This window comes from Cibotium barometz, chromosome 20, assembly GCF_041138505.1.
Source record: "Cibotium barometz isolate CiBa-2024 chromosome 20, ASM4113850v1, whole genome shotgun sequence".
Lineage (NCBI taxonomy): Eukaryota > Viridiplantae > Streptophyta > Polypodiopsida > Cyatheales > Cibotiaceae > Cibotium > Cibotium barometz.
Genome location: NC_141065.1, coordinates 28,152,533 through 28,175,812, shown reverse-complemented (window position 1 = coordinate 28,175,812; position 23,280 = coordinate 28,152,533). Strand labels below are relative to the sequence as shown.

Below are 23,280 nucleotides of genomic sequence, written 5' to 3'. Positions count from 1 at the left end.
TTTTTATCATAAATGATTTATATACATAAACATATACATAAAAGATAATGTTTTTATATTAAAAGTGTGATTTTTATCATAAATGATTTTTATGCATAAATAGATTCATAAAAGAAATTCTTTTATATTAAAAGAGTGATTTTCATCATAAATGATTTATATGCATAAACATATGCATAAAAGATTTTTTTGATATTAAAAGTGTGATTTTTATCATAAATGATTTTTACGCATAAAAGAAATTCTTTTATATTAAAAGATTGATTTTCATCATAAATAATTTGTATGCATAAAAGATTTTCTTTAATTATTAATGTGTGATTTTTATCATAAATGATTTTTATGCATAAATAGATGCATAAAAGAAATTCTTTTATATTAAAAGAGTGATTTTTATCATAAATGATTTGTATGCATAAACATATGCATAAAAGATTTTTTTTATATTAAAAGTATGATTTTTATCATAAATGATTTTAATGCATATATGGATGCATAAAAGAAATTCTTTTATATTAAAAAAGTGATTTTCATCATAAATGATTTGTATGCATAAACATATGCATTAAAGATAATATTTTTATATTAAAAGTGTGATTTTCATCATAAATTATTTTCAAGCATAAATGGATGCATAACACAAATTCTTTTAGATTAAAAGAGTGATTTTTATCATAAATAATTTTTATCCATAAACATAAGCATAAAAGATAATTTTTTATATTAAAAGTGTGATTTTTATCATAAATAATTTTTATGCATAAAAGATAATTTTTTTATATTAAAAGTATGATTTTCATCATAAATGATTTTTATGGATAAATAGATACGTAAAAGAACTCTTTTTATATTAAAAGAGTGATTTTCACAAATACATAAATAGATGCATAAAATAAATTCTTTTATATTAAAATACTGATTTTTATCATAAATGATTTGTATGCATAAACATATGCATAAAAGATAATGTTTTTATATTAAAAGTGTGATTTTTATCATAAATAATTTTTATGCATAAATATATGCATAAAAGATAATTTTTTTATATTAAAAGTGTGATTTTCATCATAAATAAATTTTATGCATAAATAGATTCATAAAAGAAATTCTTTTATATTAAAAGAGTGATTTTCATCATAAATGATTTGTATGCATAAACATATGCATAAAAGATTTTTTTTAATATTAAAAGTATAATTTTTAACATAAATGATTTTATGCATAAAAGAAATTCTTTGATATTAAAAGTGTGATTTTTATCATAAATGATTTGTATGCATAAATGGATGCATAAAAGAAGTTCTTTTATATTAAAAGAGTGATTTTCATCATAAATAATTTGTATACATAAAAGATTTTTTTATATTAAAAGTGTGATTTTTATCATAAATAATTTTAATGCATATATGGATGCATAAAAGAATTTCTTTTATATTAAAAGAGTGATTTTCATCATATTGATTTGTATGCATAAAGATAATGTTTTTATGATAAAAGTGTGATTTAAAACATAAATGATTTTTAAGCATAAATGGATGCATTAAAGAAATTCTTTTATATTAAAAGAGTGATTTTTATCATAAATGATTTTTATGTATAAATAGATGAATAAAAGAAATTCCTTTATATTTTAAGATTGATTTTCATCATAAATAATTTTTATGCATAAATATATGCATAAAAGATAATTTTTTTATATTAAAAGTGTGATTTTTATCATAAATAAATTTTATGCATAAATAGATGCATAAAAGAAATTCTTGTATATTAGAGGAGCGATTTTCATCATAAATAGATTTTTATGTATAAACATATGTGTAACTGATAATTTGTTTTAATATTAATAGTATGATTTTTATTATAAATAATTTTTATGTATAAATAGATGTATGAAAAAATTCTTTTATATTTAAAGAGTGATTTTCATCATAAATGATTTGTATGCATAAAAGATTTTTTTAATATATTAAAAGTATGATTTTCATCATAAATTTTATGCATAAATGGATACATAAAAGAAATTCTTTTATATTAAAAGAGTGATTTTCATCATAAATGATTTTTATGCATAAATAGATGCATAAAAGAAATTTCATTTATTAAAAGAGTGATTTTCATCATAAATAATTTGTATGCATAAACATATGCATTAAAGAAATTTATATCAAAAGTGTGATTTTTATCATAAATGATTTTTATGCATAAACATATGCATAAAAGATAATTTTTTATATTAAAAGTGTGATTTTAAACATCATAAATGAATTTTATTCATAAACATATGCATAAAAGATAAAATTTTTATACTAAAAGTGTGATTTTCATCATAAATGATTTTTATGCATAAAAGAAATTCTTTTATATTAAAAGAATGATTTTCATCACAAATGATTTGTATACATAAATAGAAGCATAAAAGAAATTCTTTTATATTAAAAGAGTGATTTTTTATCATAAATGATTTGTATGTATTAACATATACATAAAAGATAATTTTTTTATATAAAAAGTATGATTTTTATCATAAATAATTTTTATGCATAAAAGAAATTCTTTTATATTAAAAGAGTGATTTTTATCATAATGATTTGTATGCATAAAAGATTTTTTTTATATTAAAAGTATGATTTTTATCATAAATGATATTTTTACATAAATGGATGCATAAAAGAAATTCTTTTATAATAAAAGAGTGATTTTTATCATAAATAAATTTTATGCATAAATGGATGCATAAAAGAAATTTTTTTATATTAAAAGAGTGATTTTCATCATTAATGATTTTTATGCATAAACATATACATAAAAGATAAACTTTTTATATTAAAAGTGTGATTTTTATCATAAATAACTTTTATGCATAAATAGATGCATAAAAGAAATTCTTTTATATTAAAAGAGTGATTTTCATCATAAATGGATTTCTATGCATAAACATATGCATAAAAGATAAATTTTTTATATTAAAAGTGTTATTTTCATCATAAATGATTTTTATGCATAAATAGATGCATAAAAAAATTCTTTTATATTAAAAGAGTGATTTTTATCATAAATAATTTGTATGCATAAAAGATTTTTTATTGAAAGTGTGATTTTCATCATAAATGATTTTTATGCATAAATGGATGCATAAAAGAAATTCTTGTATATTAAAAGAGTGATTTTCATAAATGATTTGTATGCATAAACATATGCATAAAAGATTTTTTATATTAAAAGTGTGATTTTTATCATAAATAATTTTTAAGCATAAATGGATGCATAAAAGAAATTCTTTTATATTAAAAGTTTGATTTTCATCATAAATGATTTGTATGCTTAAACAGATGCATAAAAGGTTTTTTTTATATTAAAAGTGTGATTTTCATCATAAATGATTTTTATGCATAAACATATGCATAAAAGATAATTCTTTATATTAAAAGTGTGATTTTTATGTATAAAAGATAATTTTTTATATTAAAAATGTGATTTTCATCATAAATGTATTTTATGCATAAATAGATGCATAAAAGAAATTCTTTTATATTAAAAGAGTGATTTTCATAAATGATTTTTATACATAAATAGATGCATAAAAGAAATTCTTTTATATTAAAAGAGTGATTTTCATTTTATAAATGATTTGTATGCATAAACATATGCATAAAAGATAATGTTTTTATATTAAAAGTGTGATTTTTATCATAAATAATTTTTATGCATAAATGGATGATTTTTTATATTAAAAGTGTGATTTTTATCATAACTAATTTTTATGCATAAAAGAAATTCTTTTATATTAGAAGAGTGATTTTCATCATAAATGATTTGTATGCATAAATATATGCATAAAAGATTTTTTTTAATATATTAAAAGTGTGATTTTTATCATAAATAATTTTTATGCATAAAAAAATTCTTTTATATTAAAAGAGTATTTTCATAAATGATTTGTATGCATAAACATATGCATAAAAGATTTATATATATATATTAAAAGTGTGATTTTCATCATAAATGATTTTTATGCATAAATGGATGCATAAAAGAAATTCTTTTATATTAAAAGAGTGATTTTCATCATAAATGATTTGTATGCATAAACATATGCATAAAAGATTTTTTTTAATATTAAAGGTATGATTTTCATCATAAATAATTTTTATGCATAAATGGATACATAAAAGAAATTCTTTTATATTAAAAGAGTGATTTTCATCATAAATGATTTTTATGATGATAAAAGTGTGACTTTTTCAGTGCAATCAGGTTACAACTCCATCTTCGTGGTAGTTGACAGAATAACTTAAGTTGCCCATCTGATTCCAGTAAAAGAAACCTACACTGCAGTGGATGTGGCCAGAGTGTTCCTCAAAGAAATCTTTAGATTGCATGGCCTACCCAGGAGGGTTCTGGACTGCATTTTTTGAAGCAATGGGAACTTTCTTGGATCTCAGCACAGCTTATCACCCTGAGACCAATGGTCAAACTGAAAGGGTAAACCAAGTAATCGAAGATATAATTCGGTCATGCTGTGGGGGCAGGGAACCCAAGAAGTGGCTAAGCTATCTGCACCTAGTCGAGTTCGCCTATAATGCTTCTTATCACCGAAGTATTGGAATGAGCCCTTTTAAAGCAATGTATGGACAAGATTGCTTAACTCCATTAACTTGGTCTGACCCATTGATTAGGGTCGAGATGTCCATACAGATGTTTGTTGACAACATGGAGCAGCAGATGCAGTCAATTCGTAAAGATATTAAAGCTGCCCAGGATCGACAGAAGCAGTATGCAAATAAGAAGAGGACAGACAGAAAGTTTGAAGAAGCAGATATGGTCTTCATTAGAGTATGGCCCAAAAGAAGTTCTCTATCTCTTGGGAAGTACAAGAAGTTATCCCCCAGATATTGTGGGCCATATCTGATTACAAAGAAAGTAGGTGACTTAGCCTACGAGCTTCTTCTGCCTCCTCATCTCAAAGTTCATAATGTATTTCATGTAAGTCTTCTAAATAAATATGTTTTTCATGTAAGCCTTCTAAAGATATATGTGCCAAGCCCAAATCATGTGCTTAATGATGAAATCCTAACCTCTTCAACAACCCAAGGGCAGATGGAACTCCAACCTGAAGAAATTCTTGATGTTCGAGAAAAGATTCTTAGGAACACAATTCTCAGAGAATTATTGGTAAAATGGAAGTTCTATCCTTTTGAAGATGCCACCTGGGAGAATGAAGCTGATCTGTTTTGCGGGATTACCCCCAGTTTGCGAGATGAGGACATCTCGCGTTTTTCAAGTGGGAGAGAATGTAAGATTCCTCCCTAGCCTCTTAAGATGTCCAGCATCTTCCCCTGTAATCAAATCCCTCTTCAGAAATATAAAAGATCTTGTTTCTATCAGTTTTGGCCTAGAGAGAGAAAATCTTCTAGAGAGTGATAATTCAGTTTTTAAATATTTTTGGATGAAAAAATATCTTTTCTTATTAAAATAAGCTCCCTCGAAACAGAAGTTCAAAAAGATTTTCAGAAGGTGCATTAGAAATTAAGTATAATCTGTTCAAGAGGCATTATCCTAGGGGTCAAGATTTTTTTGAAATTTTAAATTAAGGTTCCTATGGACCAATAAGATTCATCCAAATGTAGGGAGGAGATAAATAGAAGAATAAAAGGAAAATCTCCCAAAAATGAGTAAATACTCACATAAGATGAAGAGTTGACTAAGGACAAGGTTAATAGTTAAAAAAGAGATTAAATGATGACAAGGTTAATAGTTAAAAAAGGTTAAATGATGATAAGGTTAATAGTTAAAAAAGGTTAAATGATGATAAGGTTAAATGATGACAAGGTTAATAGTTAAAAAAGAGAGTTGACTAAGGACAAGATTAATAGTTAAAAAAGAGAGATATTTAAATAAAATGATGCATTTTTGACACCTCAGTATGGGAGAATTCTCCTCATGAAGGAGGCGCCTATTTCACATGTGTGGGAGAGTTTTAAACTCCCAAATAATGAGATATTTTTATCTCTCCTCTCTCCTGTTTCAAATAAATCCAAAAAGTGGACTAAATTGACCCAAAAATGGTCAAAAATTGACCAAACTGATCTGGAAAATTCTAGAATCAGTTGGCTTGGTTAGAAGCTCACTTTTTCCTATAGATAGAAGTCTTCCCCTTTGTTGAAGCTTAATAGTGTTTTTGCACTGTTATCCTACTTCTCCCAAGAGCCAAAAACTGTGAATTTACTCATAATTCATTAGTTTTTGACCTTCCCTCTCCTAAAGATTGGTGGCCACTCTTGTTTCAAATAAGAGTAGAAACCTCAAACCATCAAGTCAAAGGAAAGCGCTCAAATTCCTTCGTAAGTTGAAAATTCTCTCTTTTTTCTATTCATTTTATGGTTTTTTATGATTTTTGTCTTCTCTAAATTGAATATGATGTTATGCCTCATTGAAAAAAGGCATTCTCCTCTCTTCTTTATGCATAAGTAGAAAATGTTTCTCTTTTTTTATAAGTAGAAAATGTTTACATTAGAATGATTTAAATTCTCTTGGTGAACTTTTAATTAATTTTCGAGAGTTAAAAATTGAAAAATAGTCAGCCATACAAAGGAGGTTATGGTAAAATTTTCTAAAATTATGAAAAACAAGTTTCTTTTTTTAATTCAAAAAGAGTAATTCCCATCGTATATGTATTCTTAAAGTGTTATTTTTCATCCTAGATATAGAAAAAATGCATACTAAAAATACTTTATTAAAAAAATATTACTTCTTTAGAATTAAATTCTATGTATAGGAGGAAGCATATTGAAATTGTTTATTTTGATTATAAATGTGATTTTCATCACATAAATAATTTTTATGCATAAACATATGCATGAAAGATAATTTTTTTATATTAAAAGTGTGATTTTTATCATAAATGATTTGTATGCATAAACATATGCATAAAAGATAAATTTTTTATATTGAAAGTGTGATTTTTATGCATAAAAGATAATTTTTTATATTAAAAGTGTGATTTTTATCATAAATTATTTTTATGCATAAACATATGCATAAAAGATAAATTTTTTATATTAAAAGTGTGATTTTTATCATAAATGATTTTTATGCATAAATAGATGCATAAAAGAAATTCTTTTATATTAAAAGAGTGATTTTCATCATAAATGATTTTTATGCATAAATAGATGCATAAAAGAAATTCTTTTATATATTAAAAGAGTGATTTTCATCATAAATGATTTGTATGCATAAATATATGCATAAAAGATAATTTTTTTATATTAAAAGTGTGATTTTCATCATAAATAATTTTTATGTATAAACATATGCATAAAAGATAATTTTTTTATATAAAAAGTGTGATTTTTATCATAAATAATTTTTATGCATAAATAGATGCATAAAAGAAATTCTTTTATATTAAAAGAGTGATTTTCATCATACATGATTTGTATGCATAAACATATGCATAAAAGATTTTTTTTATATTAAAAGTGTGATTTTCATCATAAATGATTTTTATGGATAAATGGATGCATAAAAGAAATTCTTTTATATTAAAAGAGTGATTTTTATCATAAATGATTTGTATGCATAAATGGATGCATAAAAGATAAATTTTTTATATTAAAAGTGTGATTTTCATCATAAATAATTTTTATGCATAAATAGATGCAGAAAAGAAATTCTTTTATATTAAAAGAGTGATTTTTATCATAAATAGATTTCTATGCATAAACATATGCATAAAAGATAATTTGTTTTATATTAAAAGTGTTATTTTCATCATAAATGATTTTTATGCATAAATAGATGCATAAAAGAAATTCTTTTATATTAAAAGAATAATTTTCATCATAAATGATTTGTATGCATAAACATATGCATAAAAGATTTTCTTTATATATTAAAAGTGTGATTTTTATCATAAATGATTTTATGCATAAATGGATGCATAAAAGAAATTCTTTTATATTAAAAGAGTGATTTTCATCATAAATGATTTGTATGCATAAACATATGCATAAAAGCTTTTTATATATATATTAAAAGTGTGATTTTCATCATAAATTATTTTTATGCATAAAAGAAATTCTTTTATATTAAAAGAGTGATTTTCATCATAAATTATTTGTATGCATAAACATATGCATAAAAGATTTTTTTTAATATTAAAAGTGTGATTTTCATCATAAATGATTTTTATGCATAAATGGATGCATAAAAGAAATTCTTTTATATTAAAAGAGTGATTTTCATCATAAATGACTTTTATGATGATAAAAGTGTGACTTTCATCAGAATTAGATTTTATGCATAAATAGATGTATATAGAATTTTTATATTTAAATAAGGGTTCTCTTAATCCTCTATTTACGCAAAAATTGAAAAAATGAATAAGTAGATAATCTGTGAGAGGAAATGCTACCGTTTCATATTCACTAAGATGGTAATGAGAAAATTCAATTAAACTATCGAAGTCGGAGATCGAGATAAATGATTATTTTATTCCTCATAGAAAATTCATGTTTAGTTGTAAGCAAATATTTGACGAATAAAATTTAGAAAAAGAGAAATTAAAATATTACCTTTCGAGAAAGATAGTTTAGGAAGAACCTTTCCAGACCCAAACTCTGATTCAGACTATTAACCAAGACCTAATTCCTTTGTCTGTTTCAATCAAAACGATGTGCCCAGTTCAGGAAAAATGCACTCAAAACACCCACCAAATTTGAAAATAAGTTAAGACTTTTGAATTTGATCTGAGAATCAAGTTAACAGAATTTGAGGAAATCTGTTTGGAATTCAAACCTGGATCTAGAAGTATTGGGATACAGATTTAAGATTTATTCATGGTATTCAAACAAAATCAAAACTGAAAACTTGCATAGAAACCTTGTTTTCTTAAAGGACTGTCATGCCAGAAATGCTGGAGGGAGCATTTGGCATATGTGTTTATCTAAATGAAGTTCGGTTGCAACAGCTGGCGGGGAGTGTTCAAGGGATAGCTCACGCGGCAAAAACCTGCCCAGGTCTTGACCAGCCTGGGTATGGTGAAAAATGGTGTGCTTCCGCCGGTACGATGGGCGAGGGCCGACGAAGCGGTCCCTGAGTGAAGTACCAGGACACCTAAGGAGGATCTTGGAGGGTTCTGACCAGGTGATGCACGGGCTCGCGGTGCTTATTAGGACACCCATGCGTATGTCGTGGAAGATATATATATGTAGGTTGACGAAATGATTATTGTAATCTGTTATCGTTTGCTGACCAGGTCCCAACGGAGAGTCCAGAGTGGCACTGTTTTTGTGAAATAAGGGATTGAATGAAAATTTTGAATTATGAGATCTGTGACCATATCTATTTTATCAATGGATTATTTTTATATTAAAGTTTTAAAGAGGAGTGTGTGCGTATCTGTTTTCTAAAGCTAAAGTTAAGAAAGGCATTTCAATTAACCCATGGGCCGGATGGGGTTAGGCTGGAATCAGTGGAGTTTTAATAATCAAACTGAAAAATCTCAGGATTACGCTGGGATTCGACTAGTTAGTTAATTCCCTGATAAATTTCTCAATTGAGTGGATCAACGGCTGTGCCTGATCTTGATTAGAAAAAAAGCGTTGAAATTGCTCAGATGATCAAATTATATCAGTGATAGATTCCTTCTATCTGGTTTATTCAGGTGAAGGATAGTTTAGATTTGATCTCATTAGAAAAATTCGTTAAGAAAATTCAAAAAGATGGAATTATCCCCGCTTTCCGAGCATGGAAAATTTTTCCGGTTTCGGTTTTCGAAGGGACCACCAGCCTAGTCTCATGCCCGGACATTTGTGGGCGAGGCCCCAAGTAAGAAACCCTGCCCCGTGCATGAGGGGGCTGCTTTCGCTGTTAGCTACCAGGAGTCCACCGGTGCGCGGAGGGGGCAGAGGGATCTCACAAACTCTATTTATTTGATTACACATCTAGGATAAAGAAGGGCTGAATTCAATGAAGAGAAGGGGGAAGCCTTTCCATCAAGTCATAACATCCAATTTTAATTTAAACAAAGCAAGAAATCATAAAACCATAGAATAGAATTAGAAAAAAGTAGAATTTCTAACTTACATGGAGTTTTGTGAGCTATCCTTTGGCTTGATGGATTGAGGGTTCTACTCTTGCTTGGATCAAGACTAGCCACCAATTCTTTGTAGAGAAAATAGTAAAAAACAAGTGAATTATTAATGAATTCAATGTTTTTGGCTCTAGGGTGGAGTAGAGTAACAGTGCATAAAACACTATTAAGCTTCTACAAAGGGGGAGGCTTCTATTTATAGGAAAAAGTGAGCCTCTAACCAAGCAAACTGATTCTAGAATTTTCCAGATCAGTTTGGTCAATTTTTTAGGAAAAAAGCGATGATCTCTATGAACCAAGTGTAAGTTCCTTCCTTGATTCAGCCATGTGACCTATGGGTTCAGCCGGAATAGAAAGGTTAGTTAAGGCTCTTGACCCTGTTAGATAAATTCCCGTTAGAGATTTTCTTGGAGGAATCGCCCGTGCTTTCTAGGTGAGGAAAGTTTTTCCGGTCTCGGTTTCGGAAGAACTTCCGAACTAGTCCCTTGCCCAGACATCTGTGGCGCGCGGCCTCGAGTGGGAAGCTCTGCCCTGCGCGAGAGGTTGCTACTTCCGCTGCTAGCACTCCTCAGTTCGATGCACAGAGGGAACAGGGGTCTCACAGCTGGTATCAGAGCTTTGTTGAAAGCTCAAGAATCGAAGATGAATTTTGTCAAAAATTTATAATAAAATCTTAGAAAGGTGCATTCATATGTTGTATTTTGATTTAGATTAAGCTTCATTGATGAAGACTTATAATTGATAAATTGGATTTTATAGATGGACACCCCGTACTTATCTGGTATCCCCGATCTTACCCAAAATCAAGATATGACTGCCTTTGCTTTTAAGCATATCCTCTCCTCTGCTAGGACTCAAACGAGCAGGGCGAGTCTTGCTAATCATTTCCACGAGTTATATTTTCCGAACCCAGTGGAGAGACAATAACATATGTGGTACTCAGGGGGATATATCTAGCCTGTTGCAATCAGCTTCAGAGGCTAAGACAAAATGTCTCTCTAGCTATGGTTTTGATGAGACTAGGGGTGGTTCATGGTGTTATAATTTATCAATCCACACCTTAAGATTTTAGGGTCACTTGTCATATTTACAGGCTTCTCAGCCATTTTATCCTGACGAGTAGGATTGTAGCACCGCTGGCGGGGTGAGGACACGCACATATCGCGGCATGTCCACAGCGCAGTATCGCCATTTCATGCATATGCAATTGAGGCATTGACTTTTTGGAGCCATGTTTCTCTATGTATATATTACTAACCTTATGTAAATAAAGAATGTTTTGCAAAGATTCTGGTTGTCTAAGTAATTATGAGCACCAGACATTGAGTTTAGAGGAATAAGTTTTGTTTTCTTAGGACACATGTCGTGAATCTATAGTAGAACGATCACCTTGTTGAATGAATTAATTTTGAACTTCTTAAGTCTTAGAATCTCGAAACGAAGTCGAATAGAAAAATTAACGATGTATCATTTTGGCAGAATCATGAGACGTGCCAATCGTGGGGTAGATAGCCAGATCCTCAAACGAATAAGGATGAGCTTGACCCTGACGTTTGAAAAGCTCTACATAGGTCTCAGCCAGGTCCCTTCAAGGGCAAAGGGGAACACTTAGGCAAGGCCATCGAAGCGATGGAGGAGTACTTTGATGTCATTGGTTACAATGAAAAAAGTAAGGTGGCTCTTGCCAAAGGCTGAAGATTATAGAAATAGCCAAAGTAGCATGGAGGAACCACTGCGAGACAAACCGCTTGGATCGGAACACCCAGACGTGGGATGATCTCAAAGCATACCTTAGGAAGAGATTCTATCCTCCCGGCTTCTTAGGAGACAAAGATGAATGAGTTCATGGAGCTAACCCAGGGAAGCCAAACCACGGAGGAATATCACCAGGCATTCGCTCTCCTCCTCAAATACTCACCACCGTTGGATGAAGAACAGCTGCTGGCCAAGTTCATTCAGGGAATGAACGAACCTTTGGAGACCTTTGGTGAAGAATGCTAAGCTAGTTTTTATGGGGCCGAAGCAGTGCACATGGCGAAGGATTTTGCCAAGGCCTTTGTTGTCAAGGTTCCACCGAAGCCAGCTTTCTCGTTCTTTAAAAGATTCCAAACTCCAGGAAGCACTTCCAACTTTCCACCTCCTAAGAGACACCAAGGCCCTAATCAAAACCAAGAGACGGGAAGTTTCAGAATGGAAGGCCGGCCTTTTCCTTGGAACACATTTTTTGGAACTCCAGCTATTTGGATAGTGTGAGTGTGAGAGATGAGCCATGAGACCTCCATGAACCTTCTAGAAGAAGAGAATAGGGCAACTCTCTACTAAACCGTTGGATATAGGAACCCTAGCCCCGCTAACTATAGCCACGGCCATCCACACTGGTCTGGACTCCCCTAAACCGCCCGACTCCCCCTAGTCTTACCCTTGTCCTAACATTACTTCCCCCTTCTGGAATAGTTTTCATCCTTGAAAATAAAGGTAGGATATCGGGTCTTGAGAGTACTAACGTCCTCCCAAGTTGAACCTTCTTCCTGTCTATCTTTCCACTTAACTAGACAATGTTGTTTAATTTTGTGACAAGTTCACTTCTCTTGAAAATCCAAGATGTGCTTTGGCTCGTGTGGTAAAAGAGAAGACGTAATTAAATCTACAAGAACACCTATATTCACCACATTGGGATCTTCACCTAGTTGTTTCCGCGTAGACCACTAACATGAAAAACTGGGTGAACCTTGGAATGTTCTGGCAAAGCTAACTTGTAGGCAAATTCACCTACACACTTAAGTATTGTGAAAGGTCCAAAATACTGAGGCAACAACTTTGGCACTTTTCCTATCAAAGTTTTCAAACTCAAGGGAACCTTGAGAAATACTTGGTCACCTTTCTCAAATGTGACCACTCTGCGATCTTTGTCCGCATAATGCTTATAGTGATCTTGGGCCCGTTTAACATTTTCCTTAGCAATCTTCAGCATATTATGATGATCTTGCAAAAAATCTTTAACCTTTTAAATTCTTTCAGTAGCTAATCCACGGCTATCGGAGATCGGGGTTGAAACCCATACATAAGCATGAAAGGACTAAAGCATGTAGCGACATGCTTTGCACTATTATAAGCAAATTCTAAAAAAGGTAAGTAATCTTCCCAATTTGTTTGCCATTTACTCATATATTCCCTTAGCATATCCTCGAGTACTTAGTTGTTGATCATCACTCTTAGTAGTGCTCAAACTGAGCATTGTCCAACCTTATGAATATTGCTCATCACTAGAAGTGACTATTAAACTTCTGGTCTCTATCACTGACTATAGTGGCTATAGTAGCCCATAGAGTTGATAGATATTCTCAATGAAAAACTGAGCTAACTTTGGCATTTTCACCATGGTTTTAGTCTGAATAAACCGAGACATCTTGGTCAACCTGTCCACTACAACCCAAATGGCATCATGGCCTCTGCTAGTTGTAGGTAGACCTACAATAAAATTCATAGAGATGATTTCCCACTTACCATCAGGGATCTCTAAGGGTTGTAATATCCCACCTATCTTAAGACGCTCAGTCTTATTGACCTAGAATTTTTGACAATGCATTTAACATATTTTTGGAAGTCCCTATGAAGTCCAGGCCAATAGAATTGCCTTCTCACTAAGGCATAGGTCTTCCTAATTCCAAGATGACTTGCACTTGGACTATCACGACACTCATAGAGTATTTGGCACCTAGTGTTAGAGTCTGAGGGTACACATACTCTTCCTTTGTGTAAAAGTACCCATTATCAATGGAACAATACTTCCAACAATTAAGGTCGTCCCTAGAAAGAGAAGAGCTGGGTGTGGAACTATCATCTGCACTCGCTCTACTGCTCTGCTGGGCGAGAGGGATCCCTACGTGTAACAACTTTCCACACCTATGCATATGACTGATCATGTGCACTTGCCTTTGAGTGAATCTAAAAATTCACTTTTCAACTCCATGAAACGCAACAACGAGTTGACTTAGGCATGTGACTTAAGGCATCAGCCACGATATTGTATATTGGCCCTTGTGATATCTTAGTTGAAAGTCAAATTCCTAGAGGATTTATGCTCACCGAGCTTTACGACCTTTCAAATCAATTTGAGTTGTCAATGATCTCATGATCAAATACAATCTCAAACTTGGTACCACATACAGATAACGTCTCCACTTCCCTAGAGCATAAATGATGGCATAAAGCTCACGCTCATGTGCAAAAAAAAAAATCCGTTGAGCTCTATCCAACAAATTGGTTGGAAGGGGTGAAAGGTTGTGCTTTGTAGCATGTAATAAGAATGTGGAGTTTGATATGAAATAGGCAAGGAGCCTTGAAAACAAGGGACGTGGGAAGACCTTTGGGATCAAAATTAAGGAAAATGTACATAACTCGATCAAGTTACGTGGTTGATATCCACGTACGTGACACCTATATCGATCGATTTACATGCTAGACATCTACCATGGAACTCGACCGAGTTACAAGCTACATACATGGATGTCCAATATGTAACTCGACCGAGTTACATATTTACACCATGGCATACATGTATATCAAGCATGCACCTTGACGATGTAAATAAAGAAAAAAATAAAATAAAATCCCACATAACTTGAATACCCAATTGTAGTTGGGACATGTGTGTAGTTCGATCACATCTCGACGCAGGATAAATTCATTTTTTAAAATTTACATGTAACTTGATCGAGTTACATAACTCAGTCGAGTTATCCAAAAAAATTAAAAAGAAAATAAAATTTTTTGTTCTAAATTTTTTACGTATCTTGGTCGTGTTACAAAAAATTTAATTTTTAAACTTTTAAAAAATTAAATTTTTTTAAACGTTGCTGGGCTAGCGTGCTTATGTTGTAGTTCCATAATTTGTTGTATGTATTATTCTCTTATATTTAAACATCGTCCCATTTTAGTTCCATAGAAGTGTATCATTTCTCCCTCTCTACACACATCCACAAACATTCACACACACACATACATCCACAAACATTCACACACACACATACATTCACCTACATAATACACACAAACATTCACATGCACAAACTTATTTAAACATATCTTTTTCTTTCACTAATGTTTTGTCTCTTTTGATCCCTATTTGTTTTGTGGCATTTTAGCCTGCACATTGCAACCAAATGATGGTGACTAAACTTTGCAAGAGTGAGGGTGGGGTCCACATATACACACTTGCAATGTGCATGCTAGACGCATGGTTTTCAATGTGTAGTGGCCTTAGAGAGGCTCCTCAAAATTGGGCCTTTGGCTTGCACATTACAACCAAATGTGCTCCAATGGTGACCAAACTTTCTAAGAGTAAGGGTGGCTCCACATATACACACTTATAAAGTTTGGTCACTATTGGAGTACACTTGGTCGCAATGGGCATGCCATATGTGTCATGGTGCCCTCAAAATTGGGCCTTTGGCCTACATATTGTCACCAAAGTGACCAAATTTTATAAAAGTGAGGGTGGGGTCTACATATATATAGTTATAAAGCACATTTGATTACAATGTGCATGCCATTTTCTTGGCTTTAAATGTGTCATGGTCTTAGAGAGCCCTCTCGAAATTGGGCCTTAAGCTGCACATTGTATTCAAGAGCACTCCAATGGTGATCAAACCTTGCAAGAGTGAGGGTTGGGTCCCATGTACACACTTGCAAAGTTTAGTCACACTATAGGAGCACATTTGATTACAATATGCATTCCATTTGCCCGATTTTCAATGTGTCACGAACTAGAGTCTCTGTAAAATTGGGCCTTTGACTCGCACTTTACAACTAAATGTGCTTAGATGGTGACCAACCTTTGCAAGAGTGAGGGTGGTGTCCACATATTCACACTTGAAAAGTTTGGTCACCACATCAAAGCATATTTAGTTACAATGTCCATGCCATTTGCTCAGTTTTCAATGTGTCGTGGCCTTAGAGATTCCTCTTGACATTGGGCCATTGGTCCACACATTACATTCAAATGTGCTCCGATGGTGACCAAACTTTGCAAGGTATGCACACTTACAAAGCTAGGTCACCAATAGATCACATTTGGTCGCAGCCCCAGTGTGCATTTTATTTTCTTGGTTTCCAATGTCTCATGACCTTACAGAGCACCCTTTGGCTTGCACTTTGCAATTAAATGTGTTCCAATGGTGACCAAAATTCGGAAGAGTGAGGGTGGGGACTACATATACACATGCAAAGTTTGGTCCATCGGAGCACATTTGGTTACAATGTGTGAACCATTTTCCCGGTTCTCAATGTATCATGGCCTTAGAGAGTCTTCTCAAAATTAGGCCTTCAGTCCGCGCATTACAACTAAATGTGCTTCGATATGTCCATGCCATTTGCCCAGTTTTCAATGTGACATGGGCTTTAGAGAGCCCCCTCGAAATTGGGCCTTTGGCTTGTACATTACATATAAATGTGCTTTGATGGTGACCAAACTTTGCAAGAGTGAGGGTGAGGTCCACATATACATACTTGTAAAGTTTGGTCACCATTGGAGAACATTTGGTTATAATGTGTGTGCCATTTACCTAGTTTTTAATGTGTCATGGCCTTAAAGGGCCCCCCTCTCAATTGGGCCTTCAACCTGCACATTGCAGGCTAGAGTGCTCCGATGGTGACCAAAATTTTCAAGAGTGAGAGACATATACACACTTATAAATTTTGGTCACCATCAAAGCACATTTAGTTGTAATGTTTGTGCAGTTTACCCGGTTTTCAATGTGTCATGGCCTTAGGAGCCCCCTTAAAATTGGGCCCTTCGCTTTCACACTACAGTGCTCCGATGGTGACCAAACTTTGTAAGAGTGCAAGTGAGGTTCACATACATACATTCATAAATTTTGGTCACCATCAACGAACATTTAGTTACAATGTGTGTGCCATTTACCTGGTTTTCAATGTGCCGTGGCCTTAGAGAGCCCCTTTGCAAAATTGGTCCTTCAGCCCTCACGTTGCATTCAAGAGTGCTTTGATGGTTAACCAAACTTTGCAAGAGTGAGAGTGGAGTCCAAATATACACACTTGTAAAGTTTAATCACCACATCAGAGAACATTTGGTTGCAATGTGAGTTCCATTTTCATGGTTTTCAATGTGTCGTGACCTTAGAGAGTCGCCCTCAAAATTGGGCCTTTAGCCCACATTCATAACTGAATGTGCTCCGCTCTATGGTGACTAAATTTTGCAAGAGTGAGGGTGACGTCCACATATACACACTTGCAAAGTTTGGTCACCATATCTAAGCACATTCAATTGTAATGTATGTGTCGTTTTTCCGTTTTTCAATGTCTCGTGGCATTAGAGAGCCCCCTCGAAATTGGGCCTTTGGCCCGCACATTGCATTCAAATGTGACAAACTTTGTAAGAGTGAAGGTGGGCTCCATATATACAAACTTGCAAAGTTAGGTCACCATCAGAGTACATTTGGTGGTTGCAATATGTATATTATTTACCTGGTTTCCAATGTGTTGTGACCTCAGAGAGCCCCCTTGAAATTGGGCCTTTAGCCCTCACTTTACAACTAAATATGCTTCGATGGTGACCAAACTTTACAAGTGTGATGGTGGCATCTATATATACATACTTGCAATGTTTAGTCACCATCGAAGCTCATTTGGTTGCAATGTTCGTGCCATTTGCCCAGTTTTCAATGTGTCATGGCCTTAGAGAGCCCCCTCAAAATTGGGACTTTGGCTCGTATATTACTTTCAAATGTGCTTCGATGGTGATCAAACTTTACAAGAGTGATGGTGGGGACTACATATACACTTGCAAAGTTTGGTCACCATTAGAGCACATTTGGTTACAATGTGTGAACCATTTGCCCGATTTTCAATGTATTGTTGTGGTGGCCTTAGAGAATCCCCTCAAAATTAGGCCTTCAACTCCCACATTACAACTAAACGTACTTCGATGGGTAGTTTTTAATATGTCATAACCTTAGAGAGCCCACTCCAAATTGGGACTTTGATCTACACATTACAACCAAAATGCGCTCCAGTGGTGACCAAAATTTACATGTGTGTATACAGGGTTTAGAAGATCACCATTAGAGTACATTTGGTTATAATTTGCAACCCATTTTCCTGGTTTTCAATGTCATGGCCTTAGAGAGCCCCCTTAAACTTGGGCCTTTGGCCTGCATATCGCAACCAAATGTGCTTTGCAAGTGTGTATATGTGGACTCCACCCTCACTATTGCAAAGTATAGTCACCATCGAAGCACATTTAGTTACATAGTACGAGCCAAAGGCCCAATTTCGAGGGGGCTCTCTAAAGTCACGACACATTGGAAACCAGGAAAATGGAACACACATTGCAATAAAATGTGCTCCAAGGTGACCAAACTTTGCAAGTGTGTATATGTAGACCCCACCCTCACTCTTGCAAAGTTTGGTCACCATTGAAGCACATTTGGATCCAATGTGCAGGCCAAAGGCCAAATTTCAAGAGGGCTCTCTAAGGCCATGACACATTGAAAATTGGGCAAATGGCATGCACATTGCAACCAAATGTGCTCCGATGGTAACCAAATTGTGCAAGTGTGTATATGTGGACCTAACCCTCACTCTTGTAAGGTTTGGTTCTCATTAGAGTGCAATTGGTTATAATGTACAGGTCAAAAGGCCTAATTTCAAGGGTGCTCTCTAAGGCCACGACACATTAAAAACTAAGTGTCTAGCACGCACATTGCAACTAAATGTACTTCGATGACCAAAACTTACACGTGTGTGTATGTGGATCCCACCCTCACTCTTGCAAAGATTGGTCACCATCGGAGCACATTTGATTGTAATGTGCGGGCCGAGGACCAAATTTCGAGGGGGCTCTCTAAGGCCATGACACATTGAAAACCAAGTAAATGGGTCACACATTGCAACTAAATATGCTATGATGGTGACTTTACTTTGCAAGTGTATGTATATGGACCTCATATACACACTTTAAAATTTTGGTCTCGCCACATCGGAGCACATTTGGTTGCAATGTGCAAACCAAAGGCCTAATTTTGAGTAGGCTCTCTTAAGGCCAATGACACATTGAAAACTAAGTGTCTGGCATGCACATTATAACCAAATGTACTCCAATGGTGACAAAATCACTTTAAGGAGGATGGGCAAGTGCATGTGAATTTATAAGAAGCCATGTGTCTGTGGTAAACTTTTTTTGAAGGAATTTTAGAGTAAGTCCCAGTAGAAAAACAAGACCCTAGTCTTGAGATAATGTTATCCCTTAGCTTTAGTTATAAGACATAGGCATTTTGCCCACAAATGTGAAAAGGAAATGTAAACATTAAAGGACTTGTTTGAGTTACGATATAAAACACATACTACATTTCATTTAAAAAATGGCATGCTCAAATATACCTCAATGAAGTATAAAAATGTATGAATCACTTTTTCAAATACAATGTATGGTTCTAAGACTCTACGAGACAATAAGAAAGGAAAAATCAACTAAGTGCGAATTAAGTGCCCTACCATTCGCTTTTCTTGTGCTATTTCAAATTGGTGGGTCATTTTATGTACTTAATGGTGTTGGCTATTGACACCTTGTTGATGCGGGTGCTTTGTGTGCTTGATTGTTTTGCGTGTATGGAGGAGGAATGATACAAGGTGCCCATGTCTAGTTGCATGTCTCACTAGAAGTGTGTGTGTGTTGGGTGGGGGGGTATGTTTGTTCACACATGCAAGAGGGTCAAATATGAGCACAAGGGATTATAATTTGTCAAAATGATAGTGAATAGGATTTTTATAAATTATGTAATCAAAATGTGTGGGAGGGATTTTGTGTGTGTGAACGCGTGCGTGTGTGTGTGTGTGTGTGTGTGAGAGAGAGAGAGAGAGAGAGAGAGAAGGTTGCTTTCTCGTGTTCACGTGTGTGTGTGTGTGTGTGTGTGTGTGTGTGTGTGTGTGAGAGAGAGAGAGAGAGAGAGAGAGAGAAGGTTGTTTTCTCGTACCAAAATTGAAAGTTTTTGGTTATTTTGGCTGTAAGATACAATCCAACTTTTGAGATCTTTTCGATAACTAAAAGAATGTAGGATCCCGTTAAGTAACAACATTCACAATATGGTGGGAAAGAAACGTGAAGATAAAGAACTAGAGAGGAGAAAAGCCTACTAGAGGAAAAGAAGAGCCTTAATTACTGTCGGCAGAAAAATGTCCCTAATTGCCACCAATTGAATAAATGGTCTAGTTTTTTATAAAAAGACTGAAAATGTCCCTCGAGCCTTTCCTTTTTTTAATATATTGCCTTTCCTTTTTTTAATATATTCCTTTCCTTTTTTTAATATATTCAGCTGTTTTAACTATTTAAAAAAAAGTCCCTCGATTAGTAATTGCCACCAATTGAATAAATGGTCTAGATTTTTATAAAAAGACTGAAAAATGAGTAATTGCCACCAATTGAATAAATGTTTTTTTAAGACTTTTTCAAACTAGAGGATTGAAATACAGCTATGGGCTCCTTTAAGAAGAGATGCCCTACAGCTATACTCGAAACACTCGTAAGAAAAGCCGGGCTGGTATTTAACTTTTCAGAGCACCGACTTGATCAAGGTTAGTCCGGATCATTTCCATATGTAATCTAAATAAATTTGAGATTCGAAAACTGGCCAACCCTTCAATAGGAAAATAAGAAGCTTTATTTCATTACGCGAAGTTGCAAATTTTCGACTGAGATAAAATAATGTGGGACTTCCTTTATTTTGAACTCCTGTGAGTGGACTCTTCAAGCCCCCTACACAGGAAAAGCTGCCTTAATTCGAGTTGCCATTGGTGGAGCCATCGGCCTCTTGTCTACATAATATATATTTTAGTGGGTTTTTCTCGCATGATCCTCTTTAATTTATGCTCCGCTCACTGCATGCCGCCCGTCTGCAAAATATGAGATCAAGCAGTTAAACTGATACTAGCTACAAGAATTACTCATTAACCCATCATTTTAATCCATGCAGTCATTAATTACTTTATTACCCTGGAATAAAAAATTTGAGGAGAACCATGCAGGTTGATGGCATTGCTTACCTGCATTGGCCCCGGCGTTGCTCAGTACCAAGGTGGAGGCGGCGATTTGTAAGAGTAGACCACAGAAGGCGGAGGGGGCGACTTGTAGAGGTACCTAGGGGAAGGGGGAGGGGGAGACTTGTACATGTAAGGAGGCGGCGGAGAGGGTGAAGGGGGAGGCGGGGACTTGTACATATAAGGAGGAGGAGGAGACGGAGAGGGAGGCGGCGGAGACTTGTAAATGTAAGGCGGGGGAGGCGGCGACTTGTAAACATAAGGAGGAGGAGGAGACGGAGATGGAGGTGGCGGAGACTTGTAAATGTAAGGGGGGGGAGGCGATGGTGAAGGTGGCGGAGGGGACTTGTAGAGATAAGGGGGAGGAGGAGAGGGGGAAGGTGGCGGCGGCGATTTGTAAATGTAAGGGGGAGGGGGGGAAGGTGAGGGTGGAGGCGGGGAACTGTAGTGGTACGGAGGTGGCGGGCAAGGCGAAGGTGGTGGCGGCGACTTGTAGACGTAGGGTGGCGGAGGGGAGGGAGAAGGAGGAGGCGGGGACTTGTAGACGTAGGGTGGCGGAGGGGAGGGAGAAGGAGGAGGCGGGGACTTGTAGACGTAGGGTGGCGGCGGTGATGGGGATGGGGGTGGCGGGGACTTGTAGATATAGGGTGGTGGAGGTGACGGTGAAGGGGGCGGGGGAGACTTGTAGAGGTAAGGAGGGGGAGGAGAGGGAGAGGGAGGAGGCGGGGATTTATAAACGTATGGGGGCGGCGGGGAAGGAGAGGGAGGGGGGGGCGACTTGTAGACGTAGGGAGGAGGAGGTGAAGGGGAAGGTGGCGGGGGCGATTTGTAGACGTAGGGTGGAGGAGGGGAGGGGGAGGGTGGAGGGGGCGACTTGTAGGCGTAAGGTGGAGGAGGGGAAGGAGAAGGAGGGGGAGGGGACTTGTAGATGTAGGGAGGGGGAGGGGATGGCGACGGGGGAGGAGGAGGGGGGGACTTATAGAAGTAAGGCGGAGGCGGAGATGGGGAAGGGGGTGGAGGGCTTTTGTAAATGTATGGAGGGGGAGGGGAAGTATAAGAGTAGTGGGGCAGCCAAGCGAGCGCAGCTTGTGCGAAAAGGAGCACTAACAAGCTGAGGGTGAGAAGAGAGGGCGTCGCAGACCCCTTGGTAGTAGCCATTTTGCTTCGGACTCTCTGCTACTGACTGCAAGCGATCACGTTTTTTTTTATAGAGGGGAGGGGTTGCACACCGCCGGGGCCCTACCCTTACCCCCCATCGTGGGGTGTTGGCCGGCTAATTTAGCGCAACCCCTTTCTCACCAACCCCTTGTAGCCAAAGCGGCGTGCGAATCCAGCCACCACGCATAGTCCCTCCCTGAGCCCTCCCTCACATGAAAGATGCCACGGTGGGACACCCACCCCCATCACTTTTTGTCTTTCCATTCAATTTCACTAGCCATCCTCTTAAATATAAATTGCATTCAAAGCTTGATTGCCGCGTGACTCTTTTCTTTTTTGTATTGCTAGGGATATATATATATATATATTTTTGTCAATGCCCAAGTCTGCCGCCATTTCTTTAATAAAATAAAAAATGGCCCTGGGTGCTCTATCTTATTTTGATACGAATAAAACAAAAACATCTAGATTAAAATTGAAGCTTTTACCTTTAAAGGCAAGGTAAATATCTAAGTGAGATTTCTCAGTTTCATTTAGGGTAGTGGGCCATTTTCTTGGCTTCCCTCTAAGGGCCTTGACATATATATTGCTCCTTGATTTTTGGTGTGTCAATGTGAAAATAGTATGGGTGTAGGATGGATGGGGAAGAATCTCCATCCATGATCTATGGGTGAGGGAGATCACTCCTATTTTTTGGGATGTTAGTGTAAAAATAGTGTGCATGTATAGAACCCCTTAAAAATTGATGGTAGTTCAAGGACCTTCGTTGTGTGTATTGGTTAAAAATTGAAGATGTGGGAGGATTAGATTTGCCAAAAAAAAGTGACAATATGTTCGACACATAAAACCATGTTTTATTGCTTGAGATTTAGCTTAATTGAAGTATAGTGCTACTAATATATTTTTTGAATTTTGATTGTAGTAGTCTACTCCACCATTTCATGGGGTGAGTCTGGAAGGGTTAGGGGACAGAA

The 23,280-nt window shown here is 35.0% G+C and overlaps 1 protein-coding gene across 1 annotated transcript; it reads right to left on the bottom strand.

Annotated features, from left to right (window-relative positions):
* Positions 1–20,756: 20,756 nt before the first annotated feature.
* Positions 20,757–22,340, bottom strand: LOC147627746 (uncharacterized). Its single transcript, XM_086814691.1, has 2 exons — positions 21,155–22,340; positions 20,757–21,004 (listed from the first exon to the last, which is right to left on the bottom strand). The coding sequence occupies exon 1, from the start codon at positions 22,304–22,306 to the stop codon at positions 21,176–21,178; it is 1,131 nt and encodes a 376-aa protein (XP_086670817.1). The 5' UTR covers positions 22,307–22,340; the 3' UTR covers positions 20,757–21,004; positions 21,155–21,175.
* Between the last annotated feature and the right edge of the window lie 940 nt (positions 22,341–23,280).